Source organism: Oncorhynchus keta, chromosome 13 (assembly GCF_023373465.1).
Source record: "Oncorhynchus keta strain PuntledgeMale-10-30-2019 chromosome 13, Oket_V2, whole genome shotgun sequence".
NCBI classification, from domain to species: Eukaryota; Metazoa; Chordata; class Actinopteri; order Salmoniformes; family Salmonidae; genus Oncorhynchus; species Oncorhynchus keta.
Genome location: NC_068433.1, coordinates 31388665 through 31410652, shown reverse-complemented (window position 1 = coordinate 31410652; position 21988 = coordinate 31388665). Strand labels below are relative to the sequence as shown.

Sequence of the window (21988 nt, the reverse complement as noted above, 5' to 3'; positions counted from 1 at the left end):
AGACCAAGTTACTGTCAGTGCATTCAACTAAGGTAAAAATGACAATAAGCAAACCAGAAGGCACAAGTACACAAGTCCTTTCTAATGGCATTTTATTTTCATTATAAAATTACATTCACACAATTCCCTTTGATAATATGTCTGCGTCCCAAATGGTACCCTTCTCTCTTTATAGTGCACTACTTTTGACCAGAACCCTGGTCAAAGCAAAGATTGCACACTATAAAAGGAATAGGGTGCCATGACTGGACCGCAGTTCAATAGTCATTTATCACATGCCACCCACCCCTCATGCTGGATCCCAAATGAATAAAACCCTACACACACAACTCTTGGAGTCCCTGAAAAAACATGAATCAAAATATCTCCTCATTTCTTATTCGGTGCAGTTCCAATAATCCACACTAGTGCACTACTAATAATGAAGCAATAGTTCTGTCCCATTGACCATGCTAGTATACCACTTTGAATGGAGCAATATATTGGGCATGCATCCAAAGGCTTCATCCCAAACGGCACCCTGTTCCATATTTAGGGCCTCTGGTCAAAAGAACTGCACTAAATACCTGGTGTCCTAAGTGGTACGCTAGTGTGGATATCGGAATGTAGCCTATGTATTGATACTAATTGGAGTGAAGCAATGTATTGGGAATGCACACTAGCAAGTAGTACACTAGTATAAATGTTGGAACGTATCTTATTTAAATCAAAAAGCTAAAGTCATGTAATAAGAAGGCATGTCTACAGTCTGAAGCCAAACTCTCTTCTAGTTGCACTTTATTCCTATTGGTCTATTCCCTCTTGTTGCAGACACAAACATTATTACTCTTTGGAAAGTGGGTATTTGATCGGCGTAAAATGTACTACATTTAATGTGTGTGATGTTATAGGAATGGTAGTTAGCTAGGTCCATTATTTAAAAAGTCACGTGTATGTCAAAGTAGTTGGTTTGCCTTTTGTTGTACGTTGCTGCTCAAAAACAACACTCTCCCTCTCTGCCTATGTTTTTTGTGCCCTGGGTTAGTCTCATCTGAATCATCATCACTACATTGCATACTATGACATTGAGCCCTTTCCACATAAAACACATTCATGCTAGCACAGCCACACACAGGCTAAAAGATCACATCAAACTTCCCCATAGGTTACTTGCTTGATACTCCCGAGAGAGCGAGGGGGTTGAGAGATGGAGGAAATCGAGAGAGAGAGAGAGAGAGAGAGAGAAAAAAACAGTTGCAGAATAGAACACAGAAATAGAATTCTAAATTCTATGGAATTCTGGATGGAACCAGAACTTGGGAAGAATAATTCTTCAGATTGACATAAATGGGAAGGGCAAGAATGTGTTCTTTGTTTATACCCCTACAACATATCCTACGGGTTCAACAGAACTCACCAATGCAGACAATCAATGTGGTCCCTTAAAAACAGCAAACGTATTATATTATTCTCATAACGTGTGGTACATATACAAAATATTGGACGACCATTAATTTAAAAGCAAATCCCTGTCCCCTTCAAATTGCACCCTATTCCCTACATAAGGCTCTGGTGAAAGTTAACGCACTATGGGTCCTGGTCAAAAGTAGTGCACTATATAGGGAATAGGGTGCAATTTGGGACACATTGTAATCTGATAAAACGTAATCTGTTGGGGAAAATGTTTGTTTTATTTCATCACTTGCTAAAAAAAATAAAAAGCATTAAGATGCATTCTGACCTGCCTCTCGAGGGAAAGTTCCAAGGTCAAATCAGAGCGGGGACCAAATACTATTTCAAATACTTCAAACTGAGCTTGCTTGAGCGTCCTGGCAGAACAAAACCAACAGAATGGCCTCCGTGCAGGCTAAAGCAAAACGCTAGAAGTACTTGAACAATTTCAGATAGTATTTGATCCTAAGTCTGGGTCATACAACAGTAGTAGTAGCTAAATCCTTCAGCCAAAAGTGGCACCATTTTCACAGAGCTAATATAAATAGGGTGTGGATCATCATCATCATCATCATAATACACAACAATGTCAGCAATGTCTGGAATTCAGTACCCGAACGTCAACGTGTGAATTTCAATTGACACCCTATTGTTACTTAAAAAAAGGTGCACTTCTTTTGGCCAGTGCCCTAGAGTACTATGTAGGGAATAGGGTGCCACTTGAGACACACCTTAGATAACAGATTCCACCCCAGCCCTTACCCCCTTCCCAGCCTCCCCCAAAACCCTCTCCACATCAAACCCCCTTTCCTCCACCCTTTTGCACATGGAACCCAAAGTCCTCCGTCTCTTCGCCTGTCTGTTGCCTGATTAAAAAGTGCTGCGATCAGAGTACCCTGCTGTCACTACGCCAGGCCCATCTCCTCTAGAACACTTCTCGGAGACTCGTCCTCCTGTAAGGGGGAGACGGGGAACAGATGGCTCAGACTACATGGTGACAAATAAAACTACATTAATAATGGTTAGGTATTAAGTCATAAGGCCTGATTCAGACTTTTATATAACAGACTCAACATGGACTTAAGTTAAAAAATGGTTTTACTTAAGTCCGTGTTAAATACATTTATCTCAAGCCTGAATAGGGCCCATAGTGAGATAGAGACACCCGATGGAGGTCGCCAGACTGGTGTGCTGGAGTTTTTCCTTTTTAATTAAAGAGATCACTCCTATCATTTACATGCAGCCTAATTTTGACATTTAAAAAAAAATAAACTTTAAACCACCTATTCAGTACTTATCCTTTGCCATTTGTTTTTAAATGTGATTTTTGTCTGTATGTATTATGTTTACTGCTAGATGAATTGCCTCACTGAGGACATTAACGTTTTTTCAATCTGAATCCTACCTCCTGTAGTAGGTCGGCCTGTTCGATGGCCTTGAGAACACTCTTCTTGGACGTGTCTTGGATCTCCCCCCCCATCAGAAACTCATCCAGTATAAAGTAGGCCTTCTCAAAGTTAAAGATGATATCCAGCTCACATACCTGCCAGGGCACACACACACAGACAGGGAGCAATCAGAATCACCTTTATTTGCCAATTACATTTACATATATCAGGAATTTGACTTGGTGAAATGGTGCCAACAGCAATAGTCAAAATAGACAGAGGAATTGACACAGTCTACGTACAGTATATACAGGGAGCCTACACCAAATTACACGATAGAAGAGTATAAGCACATTTATAGTTGAGGATATACAAGGAGAGAAGCTTGAGCGAGAGGAGAGCAGTGTTTTCCACAAGTACATGGAGGAGCCAGCCATATAGAAAAAGGAGCCAGCCAAGTTCCCCTGGGATGGGGGGTTCTCCCGGGTTAAGACATTTTTGCCCAACAAGCCCTATTTTGGCGGCTTCTGGTACATTCTAACGCGAGATTGTATTTTCAACCTGCACCAATCAGGTAGTGACACTGATCTAATTGTATTTGCACTTTTACAGTGTTAGTTTCATCAGCTGTTGTATAATATGATAGAAAACATAGGAAAACAACATTTTGACTGCATTGGGCCTTTAAAGAACCCTGTAAGAGTCCGCTGACATTCACAGGCTTTCAGCTTCCTTTTAAGAGTCATTTTCTCAGCTATCTACAATACAGGTATGACAGGTATCGGTTGTCTCAGGTAGCCTGCGAAAGCCAGCATGGATAAAATGCAATGATTGACTAATATTTTCCATATTCTAATCATTTCATGTGCCAACATATCTCCACGGTCTGTGCCATGGTGAAACCTACACTCCTGTAGATCTGAAATAATTGGATGGTGAAAATTGCCAGCCAACCAGAAAAGCAAGGTGAAGAAATTCAGACATTCAGGACAATCCTTGTCCTGCAAAGAAACGTTTTTTCTTTTGTAAAAAAAAATAATTTTGCAAGCAATTAGGCATTTAGAATTAAATGTGGAGTGGAGCTGGATAGTTCTACTTGACTTGAGTGGGTCGAGTCACTAACGTGATCTTCCGGTCTGGTTTTGCGCCCCCTCGGGCTCATGTGGTGGGGGGAGATCTTCGTGGGACATACACCGCTTTGTCTCAGGGTAGTAAGTTGGTAGTCTGTTCATTTCCCTCTGGTGGTCTGGGGGCTGTGCTTTGGCAAAGTGGGTGGGGTTATATCCAGTCCGGAGGTATCGTCGAACGGGGACACAGTGTCTCCGACATCAGTCTCCAGTATCTATGCTTTAATAGTCTATGTGAGGGGCTCTAGGGCCAGTCTGTCATATCTGGTGTAATTCTCCAGTCTTATCTGGTGTAATTCTCCAGTCTTATCTGGTGTACTGTGTGATCTTAAGTATGCTCCCTCTAATTCTCCCATCTTCTCATCCTCTCAGAAGACCTGAGCCCTAGGACCATGCCTCAGGACTACCTGAGCCCTAGGACCATGCCCCAGGACTACCTGAGCCCTAGGACCATGCCTCAGGACTACCTGAGCCCTAGGACCATGCCTCAGGACTACCTGAGCCCTAGGACCATGCCTCAGGACTACCTGACCTCTAGGACCATGCCTCAGGACTACCTGACCTCTAGGACCATGCCTCAGGACTACCTGACCTGATGTCTCCTGGCTATCCCCAGTCCTGGACCTGCTGTTTCGATGCTCTCTCCCCCGCTCTACTGCACCTGCTGTCTCGACCTATGAACACTCGGCTATGAAAAGCCAACTGATATTTACTCCTGAGGTGCTGACCTGTTGCACCATCTATAACCACTGTGATTATTATTTGACCCTGATGGTCATCCCTACTGAACAAAAATATAAAATGCAACAATTTCAACGATTTTACTGAGTTACAGTTCACGTAAGGAAATTAGTCAATTGAAATAAATTCATTCGGCCCTAATCTACGGATTTCACATGATTGGGCAGGGGCCCAGCCATGGGTGCGCATGGGAGGGCACAGGCGCCCCCCACTGGGGAGCCAGGTCCAGCCAATCAGAATGAGTATTTCCCCACAAAAGGGCTTTATTACAGACATAAATACTCAGTTTTCCCGGGTGGCTGGTCTCAGACAATCCTGGTGTGGTTACACGTGGTCTGCGGTTGTGAGGCCGTTTGGATGGCTCTAAAACAAGGAGGTGGCTTACGGTAGAAAAATTAACATTCAATTATCTGGCAACAGCTTTGGTAGACATTCCTGCAGACAGCATGTCAACTGCACGCACCCTCAACTTGAGAAATTATGGCATTGTGTTGTGTAACAGAACTACATTTGAGTGGCCTTTTATTGTCCCCAGCACCAGGTGCACCTGTGTAATGATCATCCTGTTTAATCAGCTTATTGATATGCCAAACCTAGAGAAATATTAACTAAAAGGATAAACAAATTTGTGAACAAAATTAGAGAAATAAGCTTTTTGTGCGTATACATTGGGATTGGGATCTTTTATTTCGGCTCATGAAAAATGAGACCAACACTTTGCATGTTGCGTTTATATCTTTGTTCATTAAAATGAACGTTTGAACATCTTGAACGAATGATCTGTCCTTAATTGCCATGTACTGTTATAATCTCCACCCGGCACAGCCTGAAGAGGACTGGATACCCTTCAGAGCCTGGTTCCTCTAAGTTTCTTCCTAGGTTCCTGCCTTTCGAGGGAGTTTTTCCTAGCCACCGTGCTTCTACATCTGCATTGCTTGCTGTTTGGGGTTTTAGGCTGGGTTTCTGTATAAATACTTGGTGGCATCGGCTGATGTAAAAATGGCTTTATAAATACATGTGATTGACTCGATTGGTTAATGTCGGGCTCTGCACGCAAAAAAAATGTATGTGACAGAAGAAAATAGGCTAAGTGGATTTTGAGTCATGGTTACAACATTATTATGGGACGTGCAAATTCATGCGCTCTTTCTCCGTGTAAATACATTTGACTGCAACCACAGCACACACACACACAATTACCTGTCATCGCTCACTTTGTGACTCACAGGAGCCTGTCCTATCTGTCCTATCAATAGATGGCTGGAAGATGCTCGGCAGACTAGCCTAGTTAATTTAAGTGGGAAAAGTAGCCGGCTGAAAATGTGTCTAAAAATGGTCTACAAAGCCGGCAGACAGCACTAGTGGACAATACTGGGGGAGGGAGAGAAGACTATGGAGAGTTCAATAGAAGGACCGTGAGGGAGAATAAACAGCATATGATGGGAGTCATCGACTTACATGAAAATCCTTTGATTGTCCGGTAGTAAAATAGAAGAGAGGCAGGGAGGATGAAATGGAAGAGAGGCAGGGAGGATGAAATGGAAAATATATGATAAGCCAACGAGTGGAGGTGAGAAATAAGCAGTTGGAGAGAGAGTATGCAGTTGGCTAAAGAAGAGATAATGAAAGAGTTGGCTGGAGAAGTCGGAATGAGAGAGAGAGCGCGAGAGACTCACGCTGCCAAAGTACTTATCCAGCAGCTCTACGAAGCGGTGGATGACCTCTAGAGTGATGAGTTCGTTGTCCTGCTCCTCCACCGCACAGCAAAAATACAGACTGGCATACCTATAGAGCGCACACACACACACACACACACATACATACACACCTTATTAGTGCAAACAGCATGCAGAGGCGGAATGGAAGGAAGGAACCCAGAAAACCCCCACACTGTCTTTGGGTTATTGAGGTTCAACACACCCACACCTTCTTCATTGAGGTTCAGCTCAGAACTAAAAAGGGGGAATCCATGGATCTCCTGCCAGTCAGTAACCCAGGGCCATGTTCTGTAGCCAAAAGTAGATAGAAATATGCTTTGTAGAAGAAGCATGCCCTCTTCGTGGCATTCTATCTGAATGTTCCAAAACGTTGTGTCCTACTGAACGCGCCCTTAGACAACTAATAACTACTGACAGACAAGCTTGTTATGCTGATGTGTATGATGCCAGTCTATGCAGTGTGCTTGGAAACTCAAGGGTTGTGCACTATACCATGTGTAGGGTTGTGTGTAAGGTTGTGTGTGTTGTTTCCCGACTGTGGCCCTGGACAAGCACACCTGATTCTACTTGTCACCTAGTCATCAAGCCCTTGACAAGTTGAATCAGGTGTTTTTTGTCTGGGGCTACAACAAAAATGTATGCTGTCGAGGGTACTTGAGGACCAGAGTTGGGAAACACTGTATTAGAGCATTAGCGAAGTCAGCTCTTTGGCTCACTCACCTGGCCAGAAACAGGTACTGCACTACACCACAGAGAGCACTGTTGAGTTTCCATCAGATTTACCTCAGTTCTTCCTATTTCCATCTACATTGCCTTCAGAAAGTATTCATAGCCCTGGACTTAATGCACATTTTCTTGTGTTACAGCCTGATTTCAAAATGGATTAAATTGTTTTTCCTCACCCATCTACACTCAATACCCCATAATGACAAATTGAAAACCTGTTTAGACATTTTAGCAAATGTATTGAACATAAAATCCATATCTAATTTACATATGTATTCACAATCCTGAGTCAATACATGTTAGAATCACCTTTTTGCAGCGCTCACTGCTGTGAGTCTTTCTGGGTAAGTCTAAGATCTTTGCACACCTGGACTGTACAATATTTGCCCACTATTCTATTCAATTCTATTAAATAAGCTCTGTGCAATTGATTGTTGATCATTGCTAGACAACCATTTTCAAGTCTTGGCTTATTCAAGTCTTGCAATAAATCTTGCCAAGCAGATTTGAGTCAACACTAACTCGGCCAATCGGAAACATTAAATGTTTTCTTGGTAAGCAATGCAAGTGTAGATTTGGCTTAGTGTTTAATTATTGTCCATCTCCCAGTGTCTAGTGGAAAGCAGACTGAACCAACACTAGGATTTTGCCTGTGCTTAGATCCATTCCGTTTATTTTTATCCTCAAAACCCTCCAGGCCTTAATGATTGCAAGCATACAGTACCCATAACATGATGTAGCCACCACTATGCTTGAAAATATGTAGAGTGGTACTCAGTAAGGTGTTGTATTGGATTTGCACAAAAACATAATTTGCATTCAGGACAGTTAATTGCTTTGCCACATTTTTTGCAAACATGCTCTGACTTGGGGCCAAGGCCAAGCCACTGGTACTTTTCAGCTTGCATTTACATAAGAATGGCTAACTGTGAACTTTAAAACCTTCTCACAAAGCAACTTGATAGAGGTTGTTGATTCGGTACACCCCAAGTCTTTAGTGTCACACTCCTGGTGGAAACAATTACACTAGAGCAAAACATTAACACTAGGCTTGGGCGGTATCCATATTGTCATACAGACCTTGTGCCATATGGGGATATTCTGTAATACCGACACAGAACACCAGGGGTACTATTTTCTAACCCCACCGCCTCTGTAATACGAAGGTTAGCAACGCTAACAAGTACATGTAAAATCCCATAGAGAATGCTAACATTGCAAACATTTTATACAGTCTCTGACCTAAACCATTTTCAGGACGGACATCCCAGATCACAAAGTAACTTTAAAAAAAAAAATGCTACTCACAAAACAAAATGTTAGACACCAAGGATCTTTATCGAGGAAGGGATTCTCTGCTGTTACAAAGCGAAGCTGGACTTGGGAAGAAGGTAACCACTTAGCTAGGTAGTTAACTAGCTACTAAGTTAGCAAACCAAATGTGCAACTGCAGAGACTTCACCAGATTTTAGACAGTTAACTTAAGTCAAAATATATCTTGCTGGCAAACATTTCATTGTGAATTCCATACCGTAACTAGATCACCTGGCACATGCTGCACAGTAGTGAGTGACTCACAAGGCTCCGTTCTCTGGTTGTTGTGTGCTTGTAAACAAATACAACATTACAGGGGACTACCAGTAAGTGTCATATTGAAATGAAGAACGTGATCTCCTTTATCTCCTAACGTATTGCACAAGTTGACTGCAGGTATTTACTTTAAACTTTTAAAAAAAATTAAATAAATAGTTTCAAAGGTATTAAAAACCATCCCGTGGCTATTTCCAAATACCCCGGTATACAGCCCGAGCGTAATTAACATAAGAACACTGGCGACACACAGTCACAGGTGGAAGTGCAGCATATGATAAGCTTGCACAGATTCTCTGTGGTGTAGGTTACTGTAGGATCCTCTGGGCAACTTCTACACCGAGTGCTGTGTGTGGATGGCTTCTGTATGAGATGTGGGAGGTGGAATGAGTGTTCAAATGGTGAGTCACTGAGCATCAGTTGGAATGGAAAGTCAAATCTGTGTTTTGGGAAACAATACCAAACACCCCTCAGAGACAGCCTGGGTGATAATGCCAGGAGACAGGTCGGGACACACACACAGTAATGTCGTGTGTGTGTGTGTGTGTGTGTGTGTGTGTGACAGGTCTGTCTCTTTTAATGCCCCCCTGGAGCCACATTTGAAGAACAATTATTACCAGTAGAGGGAAAGGGGGGGGGGGCATCTTAACATTTAGTGTAGTTGCCTGGTTTGGCTCCCTCACATGGGCAAGTCTGAATACCATTGTGAGAGTTGTACAGGTCTGTGGTAAGATTGAATGGAGAAAGCAAAAGGCTCTCCGAGACATTTACAAAGAGCGCAAACATAAGGGGCAAATAAATCATTTTGGATCTTACACCGCCACTGAAGAGCCAGTTCTGCCATTAGGGAACAGACTCAGGACCTCTTAAAACCAAGAGAGCCACTAACAGCTTTGTACCGGCATCAGTATGGCTTTTAAATGATAACAGTTTTATGTGTATCTTGAATAGGCCTAAACATTTGTAAACATTGGTACGGTCACGTGTGAACGTTGCCGTTTATATGTCTACTATACATCTTTATCTTATTCGACCTGCCACAACTGAAGTTCTATCTGAAAAAAAAGAAGTCATTCAATTATTGTGTGAGTGAGAGACAGTGGGAGAGAGAGTATGTGTGTGTGACTACAATTCCAGACACTTATGTAAAGCACGCAGTACCCTTTGTTGCACTTTTTCAAGTGTGTGTTTGTGTGAACAGAGTGTGTAGCAGCTACATGCTGTCTCACACAACCATGAAAAAAAAAAACACTTTTCAAGGATTTCAATGGCAGAAAAATCCCTGGTGTGTGCGTGTATTCCAGTACCTCTTGTAGACAATCTTGAGGTCCCTCCACTCCAGGAAGCTGCACATCTTGGGCTTGCGGGCCAGCACCACCTGCATGAGCTCCCTCACCATCTTCTTCTTGTCCCTCTCGGCCGTGGCCGTGTACCACTTCTGGAGACGCAGCTTCCCCTGCCGACTGAACAGCAACATGAAACGCATCTAGAAAAAAGAGGGAGACCAGGGAGAGTTAATGTCAGTTTACAGGGGGAGGAAACAGGTGGGGAGAAAGACAGGATCAATAGCATACAGAAAGGAGACCAGGGGAGGTTAGTACCAGGTAACTTCAGGATGAACTAGTGTGTACAACAGACAGAACATAGAGGGTAAAACAAAGAGACTGAAATAGACAGTTCCGCATAAAGCGGGAGGACTTTTGGAGACGCAGCTTCCCCTGTCGACTGAACAGCAACATGAAACGCATCTAGAGAGGAGGAGGTGGGACAGCAGACAGGGCAGAGAGGTCATGATATGTAGGCCTACACATATTAGGCAGACACAAGCTAACAGAGAGTAAGACCTAATTCTGGACACGCCACACGGGGTTAAGCTTTCGCGCCGGCGCAGCAAGTCTCATATATTAGCAACCTGGACTGGGTCACAAAACAGGAAAAGGGGGATGATAAGTATGATGGGGAAAGAGATATTGCTCCATGTACAAAGACAAAAAAAAAGACCATCAGATCTGCATAAAGAGAGAGAAAGATTATGAGCGAGAGAAAGAGAGTCAGTGGGAGAGAGAGAGGGGAGGACAGACAGACCATACTTTCACAGGTTTAGTAGGGCCTACATGTGTGTCTAGATCTACATGGCAACAGTGTTAATATTGACATGGTGGAAAAAGTACAGTAACAGACTACATCTCCCAACAGACTTGTCCTAGTTATCGAGACCCTTCCTGGAACACAATCGCCAATCTCTGCTTTTTAACTCCCTGGCACCACGTGGTGTGGTGGAGAGTCAATCTCCTAGAGACTGCCTGGCCACAAATGTAGCACATACTCTAATGTTAAACTAGACTACTAACATTAGTGCCATCCTACAAAATCATCTGTGAAAGTCACCTTTTGAAAGGAGTATCATTCTACTTGCATTCAGTGTGTGTGTTCTCAAAAACACTTCAGAGGGCGAGAGAGGGTAATGAGCTCATGGGCTCCTGGGTTCTTCTGCAAAAAAATATAGAATTAGAGTTGGATAAATGTAGATAAGCCCGATAAACCTGTATAAATTCTAGTTTATACAGGATACTAACCTCAACATCAAAACCTTGAATCCAAATTCCATATCTAAAACATTGATTTTGGACAAAACTACCTGAATGGTCTATTACTACCAAGGACTATCAAGAAAGAAAAATACAAACAACCCAAAACCTGCAGAAGAAACACAGCGCAACCTAAAAATACAATCCAACACAAAACTGAGTGAGTAATGTTGAGTCTGAACCTACAAAAAAAAGAATCTCTAGGTAATTTTGTTATACAAAGTTGAATAAATAAGGCTACCAAGCTGCTAGGACAGAACTGACCTGGCTGCAACTTCAATTAGCACTTAAGTGTGAAGTGAGAGGTCTGAAAACTCTTGAGCCTGACAATGGCAGGAGAGATTCCCTACCCAAATGCAAAGGCCATTGAAGCCCCATTGCTTATCCCTGTGCAGGTCATTACAATATAGTACCCCATGGATATAAAAAATAACACTGCATGGAATAAGTACAAAAAAAGCTCCTTAACTTGTTTGGGACTGGGGGGGGCAGTATTGAGTAGCTTGGATGAATAAGGTGCCCAGAGTAAACTGCCTGCTACTCTGTCTCAGATGCTAATATATGCATGTTATTAGTAGTATTGGATAGAAAACACTCTGAAGTTTCTAAAACTGCTTGAATGATGTCTGAGTATAACAGAACTAATATGGCAGGAGAACACCTGAGACAAATCCAACCAGGAAGTGGGAAATCTGAGGTTTGTAGTTTCATTTAAGTGATTGCCTATCCAATATGCTGTGTCTATGGGGCCAGATTGCACTTCCCAAGGCTTCCAGCAGATGTCAACAGTCTTTAGAAAGTTGTTTGAGGCTTCTATTGTAGAAGGAGGTCGAATAAGAGCTGTTTCAACAAGTGGATTAGGTTGTGGCCAATCAGTTGTTTACATTACATTTACATTTAAGTCATTTAGCAAACGCTCTTATCCAGAGCGACTTACAAATTGGTGCATTCACCTTATGACATCCATAAGGTGAATGCGCAGTCACGCCGTTCCTTCTTTTTCCTCTGTAATGAATACGCTATTGTCCGGTTGGAATATTGTTTAAGATTTATTATAAAAATACCCTAAGGATTGACTGTAAACATCGTTTGACATGTTTCTAAAAACTGTAATGGAACTCTTGACTTTTAGTCTATATTTTGCACTCGCGCATTGTGTCTTTGGAATAGTGAACTAAACGCAAACAAAATGGAGGTATTTCGACAAATATGGACGTAATCGAACAAAACAAACATTTCTTGTGGAAGTGGGAGTCCTGGTAGTGCATTCCGATGAAGATCAGCAAAGGTAAGTGAAGATTAATAATGCTATTTATGACTTTTGTGGACTCCACGATTTGGCGGTAACTGTGTGGCTTGCTTTTGTGGCTGAACGCTGTTCTCAGATGATTGAATATTGTGCTTTTGCCGTAAAGCTTTTTTGAAATCTGACAGTGGTTGCATTAAGAACAAGTATATCTTTAATTCTGTGTAAAACATGCATTTTTCATCAAAGTTTATGATGAGTATTTCTGTTTTTTGATGTGGCTCTATGCAATTTCTCCGGATGTTTTGGAGGCATTTCTGAACATGGCGCCAATTTAAACAGAGGTTTTTGGATATAAATATGAACTTGATCAAACAAAACATACATGCATTGTGTAACATTGAGTCCTAGGAGTGTCATCTGATGAACATGGTCAAAGGTTAGTGATTAATTTTATCTATATTTCTGCTTTTTGTGACACCTCTCTTTGGTTGGAAAATGGCTGAATGCTTTCTGTGACTAGTTGCTGACCTAACATAATGATATGTTCTGCTTTCACCGAAAAGCCTTTTTGAAATCGGACACTGTGGTTGGATTAACGAAAAGTGTATCTTTAAAATGGTGTAAAATACTTGTATGGTTGAGGAAATTGAATTATGAGATTTGTTGTTTTGAATTTGGCGCCCTGCACTTTCACTGGCTGTCGGCGAGGTGGAACGCTAGCGTCCCGAACGATCCCAGAGAGGTTAAGCCCCACCCTCTTCAACATATACACTGCTCAAAATAATAAAGGGAACACTAAAATAACACATCCTAGATCTGAATGAATTAAATATTCTTATTAAATACTTTCACATAAAATCACACAAAAATTATCAATGGAAATCAAATTTATCAACCCATGGAGGTCTGTATTTGGAGTCACACTCAAAATTAAAGTGGAAAACCACACTACAGGCTAATCCAACTTTGATGTAATGTCCTTAAAACAAGTTAAAATGAGGCTCAGTAGTGTGTGTGGCCTCCACGTGCCTGTATGACCTCCTTACAACGCCTGGGCATACTCCTGATGAGGTGGTGGGTCTCCTGAGGGATCTCCTCCCAGACCTGGACTAAATCATCCGCCAACTCCTGGACAGTCTGTGGTGCATGGAGCGAGACATGATGTCCCAGATGTGCTCAATTGGATTGAGGTCTGGGGAACGGGCGGGCCAGTCCATAGCATCAATGCCTTCCTCTTGCAGGAACTGCTGACACACGCCAGCCACATGAGGTCTAGCATTGTCTTGCATTAGGAGGAACCCAGGGCCAACCGCACCAGCATATGTTCTCACAAGGGGTATGAGGATCTCATCTCGGTACCTAATGGCAGTCAGGCTACCTCTGGCGAGCACGCTGTGCGGCCCCCCAAAGAAATGCCACCCCACACCATGACTGACCCACCGCCAAACCGGTCATGCTGGAGGATGTTGCAGGCAGCAGAACGTTCTCCACGGCGTCTCCAGACTCTGTCACGTCTGTCACATGTGCTCAGTGTGAACCTGCTTACATCTGTGAAGAGCACAGGCCGCCAGTGGCGAATTTGCCAATCTTGGTGTTCTCTGGCAAATGCCAAACGTCCTGTACGGTGTTGGGCTGTAAGCACAACCCCCACCTGAGGACGTCGGGCCCTCATACCACCCTCATGGAGTCTCTTTCTGACCGTTTGAGCAGACACATGCACATTTGTGGCCTGCTGGAGGTCATTTTGCAGGGCTCTGGGCAGTGCTCCTCCTGCTCCTCCTTGCACAAAGGCGGAGGTAGCGGTCGTGCTGCTGGGTTGTTGCCCTCCTACGGCCTCCTCCACGTCTCCTGATGTACTGGCCTGTCCCCTGGTAGCGCCTCCATGCTCTGGACACTACGCTGACAGACACAGCAAACCTTCTTGCCACAGCTCGCATTGGTGTTCCATCCTGGATGAGCGGCACTACCTGAGCCACTTGTGTGGGTTGTAGACTCCGTCTTGTGCTACCACTAGAGTGAAAGCACTGCCAGCATTCAAAAGTGACAAAAACATCAGCCAGGAAGCATAGGAACTGAAAAGTGGTCTGTGGTCACCGCCTGCAGAATCACTCCTTTATTGGGGGTGTCATGCTAATTGCCTATAATTTCCACCTGTTGTCTATTCCATTTGCACAACAGCATGTGACATTTATTGTCAATCAGTTTTGCTTCCTCAGTGGACAGTTTGATTTCACAGAAGTGTGATTGTACTTGGAGTTACATTGTGTTGTTTAAGTGTTCCCTTTATTTTTTTGAGCAGTGTATATCAACGAATTGGCAAGGGCACTAGAACAGTCTGCAGCACCTGGCCTCACCCTACTAGAATCTGAAGTCAAATATCTACTGATTATCTGGTTATTCTGTCCCTAACCAAGGAGGGCCTACAGAAACACCTAGATCTTCTGCAGGGATTCTGTCAGACCTGGGCTCTGACAGTAAATCTCTGTAAGATAAAAATAACTGTGTTCCAAAAAAGGTCCAGTTGCCAGGACAACGAATACATATTCCATCTTGACATCGTTGACCTAGAGCACTCAAAAAGCTATACATACCTTGGCCTAAACATCAGCTCCACAGGTAACTTCCACAAAGCTGTGAACGATCTGAGACAAGGCAAGAAGGGCCTTCTATGCCATCAAAAGGAACATAAAATTCAACATACCAATCAGGATCTGGGTAAAAATACTTGAATCAGTTATAGAACCCTTTGCCCTTTATGTTTGAGGTCCACTCATCAACCAAGAATTCACAAATTGGGACAATAAACAATTTGAGACTCTGCAAAAATATCCTCAGTGTGCAATGTAAAACACCAAATAATGCATGCAGAGCAGAATTAGGCCGAAACCCGCTAATTATCAAAATCCAGAAAAGAGACGTCAAATTTTACAACCACCTAAAAGGAAGTGATTCCCAAACATTCCATAACAAAACCACCTACAGAGAAATTAACCTGGAGAAGAGCCCCCTAAGCAAGCTGGTCCTAGAGCGCTTCACAAACACAAACAGACCCAGGACAGCAACACAATTAGACAGCCAAATCATGAAAAAAACTAAATGATAATTCCTTGACACATTGGAAAGAATTGACAAAAAAAACAGACCAAACTAGAACGCTATTTGGCCCTAAACAGAGTACACAGTGGCAGAATACCTGACCACTGTGACTAGGGTTGCACATTTTGGGGAATATCCAGAGGTGGAAACTTTCCGTGGGAATTAATGGGAATATATGCAAATTAATATTAATGCCATTTAAATGTAGATGTTTTTTTACATTGGATATATTTACCATATCATATGGAGACAGAAACTTAAACCTTTTACCTTATCATAAATTTCACTGAACAACAAAAGGGAATATTGAATGATCCATTGCATCTCCCAAAACCATTTTCAACATACATCTGTACAATGATAACCAAAGCTTTACTTTCTAGACTTTCTTCCTCTCAGGCTTCCATGTCTTCTCCCTGGACCTCCTCAAATGTCCACCTCTTGAACATTGACTCTGAGGCCTCATCTTCACTGTCACTTTCCAACCTTGTTGAGGATGGCTCATTGTCAGGCTCAAAAAGCCTCAAATTTGCCCGGATGACGACCAATGTTTCAACCCTTGTATTGGTCAGTCTGTTACGAGCTTTGGTGTGTGTGTTCCCAAACAAGAACCAGTTGCGCTCTGAGGCGGCTGGTGTTGGGGGGATTTGGAGGATGATGGAGGCAACAATGGAGAGAGCCTCAGATCCACAAAGTTCCTTCCATCGGGTGGCTGATGAGATATGTTGGCACGACTGCCATATTGCATCTCCACCCCAAAGCCAAACTGTCAAGAACCTTGCCTTCATCCAGATACAGTAGTGATGACACCATAGGCCATTTTGATCTCTGCACCAGACAGGATGCTCTTGCCAGCATACTCAGAACTGCAGTTTCCTCTGCTTGGAGCAACATCTCTGCAAGCAGAGTCTGAACATCAGATAGGATGGCATTGTCTCCCTCGATCCATGCAATGACTACTGCTACAGGTTTCAGGAGTTTCAGGCTGCATAGCAGTCTCCCAAAATACATCATTCAGGAGGATCCCCTTGAGGGGATGTCCATATCGGCAGACTGTGATAAGGCAATTTCTTGGAGAGGCTCCTTCCCCTCCAGGGGACTGACAAACATGATAACAACACCACCCCAACAGGTGTTGCTGGGCAGCTTCAATGTGGTGATCTTATTTTTTGCTTGGTGAGGTAGATTGCTGCTATAACTTGATGACCCTTCACATACCTAATCATTTCCTTGGCTCTCTTGTAGAGTGTATTGATTGTTTTCAATGCCATGATGTCCTTGAAGAGCAGATTAAATGCATGAGCAGCACAGCCAAAGGGTGTGCTGTGAGGGTAGGACTCCTCCACTTTAGACCAAGCAGCCTTTATGTTCACAGCATTGTCTGTCACCAGTGCAAATACCTTCTGTGGTCCAAGGCCATTGATGACTGCCTTCAGCTCATCTGCAATGTAGAGACCAGTGTGTCCTGTGCTCTTGTAGAATACTGGTTGAGGGCTGGAGATGTAGTTAATTATTCCTTGCCCACGAACATTCCACCACCCATCAGAGATGATTGAAATACAATCTGCTTTCTCTATGAATTGCTTGACCTTCACTTGAACTCTGTTGAACTCTGCATCCAGCAAATTAGTAGATAAAGCTTGTCTAGTTGGAGGGGTGTATGCTTTCCGAAGAACATCCAGAAATCTCTTCCAATACACATTGCCTGTGAGCATCATAGGTGAACCAGTTGCATACACAGCTCAAGCAAGACATTCATCCGCATTTCTCTGACTACATTCCTTCCTTGAGTGAAAAAAAAAAAACTTCTGATTCCAGGAGGACCATGAGCTATTGCTATCGATAAGGTGTCAGATTCCTAGTTTTCCCCTCAAATAGAAGTACAGCGGCTTTTGTCAGAGGTTGCTTGTTGTGAGCACTGAGGGAACTTTATGCACTTGGCCAGATGATTCTGCATCTTTGCTGCACTTTTCACATATGATTTGGCACAGTATTTGCAAATGTACACAGCTTTTCCTTATAGATTAGGTGCAGTGAAATGTCTCCACTCATCAGCTAGTGCCTGTGGAATTTTCCTGAAAAGGATTAGAAAAGAAAGTAGTTTAAAAAAGTATACAATTCCATGTACAGACAAATAGTTAAGCAGTTAGATTAAACAACTCATTTGCAAGATAAATGTTTTAAAATGAAACATGTATGGGAACAGGTGAATTAACACTCCAAAGTTGGCAGGCTCAAGCAAGCTAAACCCCATATGGTAGCAAAAACTAACTAGCAGAAATTGTTAACAAGTTAGAAATGATTTAAAACACACTTTGCTGTAGGCTACCATTTACTAGTTAACAAAAAATCATGTAAGTCATCAAATATATTCACCCCACCCAGTATTGTAATCAAAACTTACCAGAAAGCATGTAGTTCTTAGCTCAGACAGTGTAGTAGCGTGGGCTCAATAGCATCTCATTAGTGTGCAAGAGCTTGAGAATCAGCTGTACATGTGATGGAAGAATGCACTGTGCATGCAAAGGGCTGCAATTCCATTGAATTGGGGATAGTTTAACCAAAATATGCCACAAGACCTAGAAATGCCTTGTGTATCCCACAAAAAAAGGTTCACTGTTATAAGCTAACTTTTTTTAATGAATTTAAGCAAAATTCCCAAAATATCCAGGCTTAACTTCCCATGGAAAATTACCATAAATTTACCGGTAAGTTTCCGACCCTATGCAAACCTAATTGTGACTGATACAAAATGAAGGACATCTTCAACTATGTACAGACTCAGTGAGCATAGCCTTGCCATTGAGAAAGGCTGCCGAGGGCAGACCTGGCTCTCAAGAGAAGATAGGCTATGCGCACACTGAACACAAAATGAGGTGGAAACTGAGCTGCACTTCCTAACCTCCTGTCAAATGTATGACCATATTAGACACATTTCCCTCAGATTACACAGACCCACAAAGACTTTGAAAACAGATCAAATTTTGATAAAGTCACATATCTACTTGGTGAAATACTAGTGTGCAATCACAGCAGCAAGATTTGTGACCTGTTGCCATAAGAAAAGGGCAAACAAGGAAGAAAAAACACCACTGTAAATACAACCTAGATTTATGTTTATTTGCACATCATTACAACACTGTATATATACATAATGACATTTTAAATGTCTTTATTATTTTGGAACTTTTGTAAGTGTAATGTTTACTGTCCATGTTTTATTATCTATTTCACCTGAATTGGCAATGTAAACATGTGTTTCCCATGCCAATAAAGCCCATTTGAACTGGAATTGAGAGAAGAGAGGAGAGGAGAGGGGGACATGTGACAAGGGAGTGTGAAGTAAAGAAGGCCATGATGTGCATAAGAATAGACTAGCTTCCTTTTGGGAGATTATGCTTAAGCTTATCTGTGTCAGATCCTACAATGTGATGTGATTTAGCAGCAGCAGTCCTACTTAGTTATAAAGCAGTCAAAAGACCAACCATATTCTAGCCTGTGCCCAGATCCGTTTGTGCAGTCTTGCCTCACTCCTATGGTCAAAGGACCCACCATATTCTAGCCTGGGCCAAGCTCTGTTTGTGCCGTCTTGCCAACTCCTATGGTCATTGTCACACTGCACAAACAGATCTGAGACCAGGCTAACACTATTCAACTTAGCCAACACAGTATACAGGACTATGTGCATTATATCTAAAACACAAATATTGGTACAAACCATTCCTCTTCAAGAAGCAATGGCCAGCCAACCACAAATATTAGTATAGTAATCAAATATGACTGACAGCAAGTGAGAGTTGATTTGTGTAATCATGCCAACAAGAAGTTGACATGATAGTACGAAACAGATTGTCACTCCAGGCTAGTTAGTTGGTTGGTGACCACGAAACATAGATGCAAAGATGAGCTACACATTATTTTAGGTTAAAAACACAGAACTGGACAGACCGTACAAACTCTACTGACACCAATCAATTTACAGTCAACTGCTTTGCTAGTTCCACTTTACTTACAGTCGCACCCGCTCAGTGCTTTCTCTCTAGTGTTAATCTGACAGAGAGGAGAAGACATGGAAGGGGTTTTATGTTCTGTAGAAGGACACTGGTGAGGACAGCAATACCCTATATTGGAGAGTAGTGGTGAAGGAAGAGAGTGTAGGTAGTATTTACCAAGTTGCAGGGTGTCCAAACATTGTCCAGAGTGAAAAGTGATTTGGTGATGACATTTCAGATCCTTATGTTCTAAAATACATTTTACCAAGATAAATATGAAGATTTGTGTTCTGAATTGTTCAGTGAGGTCTTTCTCTAACATATCATTAACACTATCTGCAAAATGTTGGATTTCGTAACTTAATACATCAAACTCTGTTGACATAGCGGTCAGGTTTCTTGTAACAACTGAGGATTTTACATTTTGTGGTCTTCCAAGTTGTTACTGCGGGTAAAAAAAACAACAACATTTGCATGACAAACGGAATTAAATGTAATAGGCTAAGAAAATAAAAAGCTTGGTATACGCTCAGTGCTTCGTGGACATTTCACAAGAGATACGCTTGTTTTTGTGAGAAATCTTGAAAAAGAGGAATTTCGTATTAAAATGAAAATCATATGCTAAAATATTTAAAAACTGCATGTCGTATAATATATAATAATAATATAATAATATCAAAATTGATATCCATCTTAACTGCAGATTCGAGAAGAAAGATGAGTTCAATGGTAAAGTTAGCCTGTCGGGTAACCAGTAGCCTTAATTCTTGCCCAGAATCCAGCCCAGCTGACTCGATGCAATTTTCCTGATATTTGAACACTTTTTTCCCCCCTCTGGACTCCATTGATTTAGTCACCCTAATTATGACCCTTGTAGGACAGCAAAAACTCCAATCAATAGCTTTTTAACATATTGTGATCGAGACATGAGTTTTGGACCAATGGCTTTCTTAAAGGATTATCCACACAGTTAAAATATTATTTTACCCATTGGTCAAAATATGCGTTTTGATTGGACACCCTTCAAGTTGACAAAGGTGGCAATTGTCTAATAGTCAACAGTTTATAATTTTGTCCACAGTAAAGGTGCAGTAAACAGGCAGCAATACAAGAGGCAGCCTAACTGACAACCAGATCAGCAAAAGAGAAAGGGGTGTCTGAATAGTTTAACACCATTTTATCAATACACATCGATCATTATATCAATGTAGCTAGTGTAGGGTCAGTGTTGAGGGTCACAGAGTATCTGCAACGTGTAGGCAGTCAACAGCCAACTTTACAGCTGTTAACACAAACTATGTACACACACTAACAATGACAGTAACCGGAGGAACATGTCAAACTACCTAGTTCAAGTGTACATTTCGTTGAAAGCAAACAAAACCAGGTAGCAAGCCAGCTATTTGGCTAATCACGACATCTGGCTAGCTAAACAAGTGTCAAAACGCTTAGTTATGCAAGGTTACCTTCGAAGATAACTTGTTAGCCAGTGAGCTCAACATACATCTTCCTAGCGAAGATAGAATTTAGACTAGGCAAAACTCTAATGTGCGGCCTGTCCACTAGCAAACAAGTTGGCTACTGTAACTGTAGCTGTTAGCATTAGCCACTGTACCTTGCTAGCCAACACAGGTGGCCAACCAGCTTGCTTCACTCTGCTTCCTGAAACCATACACCTTGCTTGCAGCTAAGGTAATGAGCTAACCGGCTGGTTTGAGCTATTCAGCTCTTTATGGCGAAATTACTTACCATTGTATCAGGCTCACAACGCAAATATTAACTTGGATCTTCGTATATGAATTACTTGATTTTTCTTTTCGTTTTAAACACAGCAAACGTCAACATTCCATGTCTGTTTCAGAATACTACGGCTCGAGCGAGCAACTCATTCAACCAGCTAGCTAGTAGGAGCGATTCCGGTGACAGACGTCAGCTGTTCCCCTCCTCAGTGAACATGCGCATTGCGCATTTTGAGGCAACCGGTCAAGTCAGTTTCGTAACCAAGCCAACCGAGGCGAACTCGCTAGATCTACTAGGTCTATTTCAAACAATTTCATAACTAAAACTAAACATGTATGTAGCCACAACGCTGTTTCGATTGAGTTTAGGAGTTGATTATATTACATTTGAAATCTGATTCGTGGTGCTCTAAGATTCTTGGAGGATGGGGGGGCATGTGTCTCTCGTATCAGTACAGTATGTTCGGATGTTGTTGCCATGACAAGACGGTCGATGTGGTTTCCATGGAAACTGGGTTCTTACGAGGTGATGGCCAAAAAGTGTGCATTCAGTCAGCAAGATAGAGATTTTTATAGATTTCTACACAATTTAGCATGCCAGTT

General features: G+C 42.2%; 1 protein-coding gene across 1 annotated transcript; it reads right to left on the bottom strand.

Moving 5' to 3' along the window:
- Window positions 1–75: 75 nt before the first annotated feature.
- LOC118392193 (AP-1 complex subunit sigma-1A) lies at window positions 76–21597 on the bottom strand. The gene is made up of 5 exons (XM_035783910.2): window positions 21396–21597; window positions 10029–10207; window positions 6364–6472; window positions 2837–2974; window positions 76–2384 (listed from the first exon to the last, which is right to left on the bottom strand). Exons 1-5 carry the CDS (start codon window positions 21396–21398, stop codon window positions 2337–2339), a joined length of 477 nt encoding a protein of 158 aa, XP_035639803.1. The 5' UTR covers window positions 21399–21597; the 3' UTR covers window positions 76–2336.
- Between the last annotated feature and the right edge of the window lie 391 nt (window positions 21598–21988).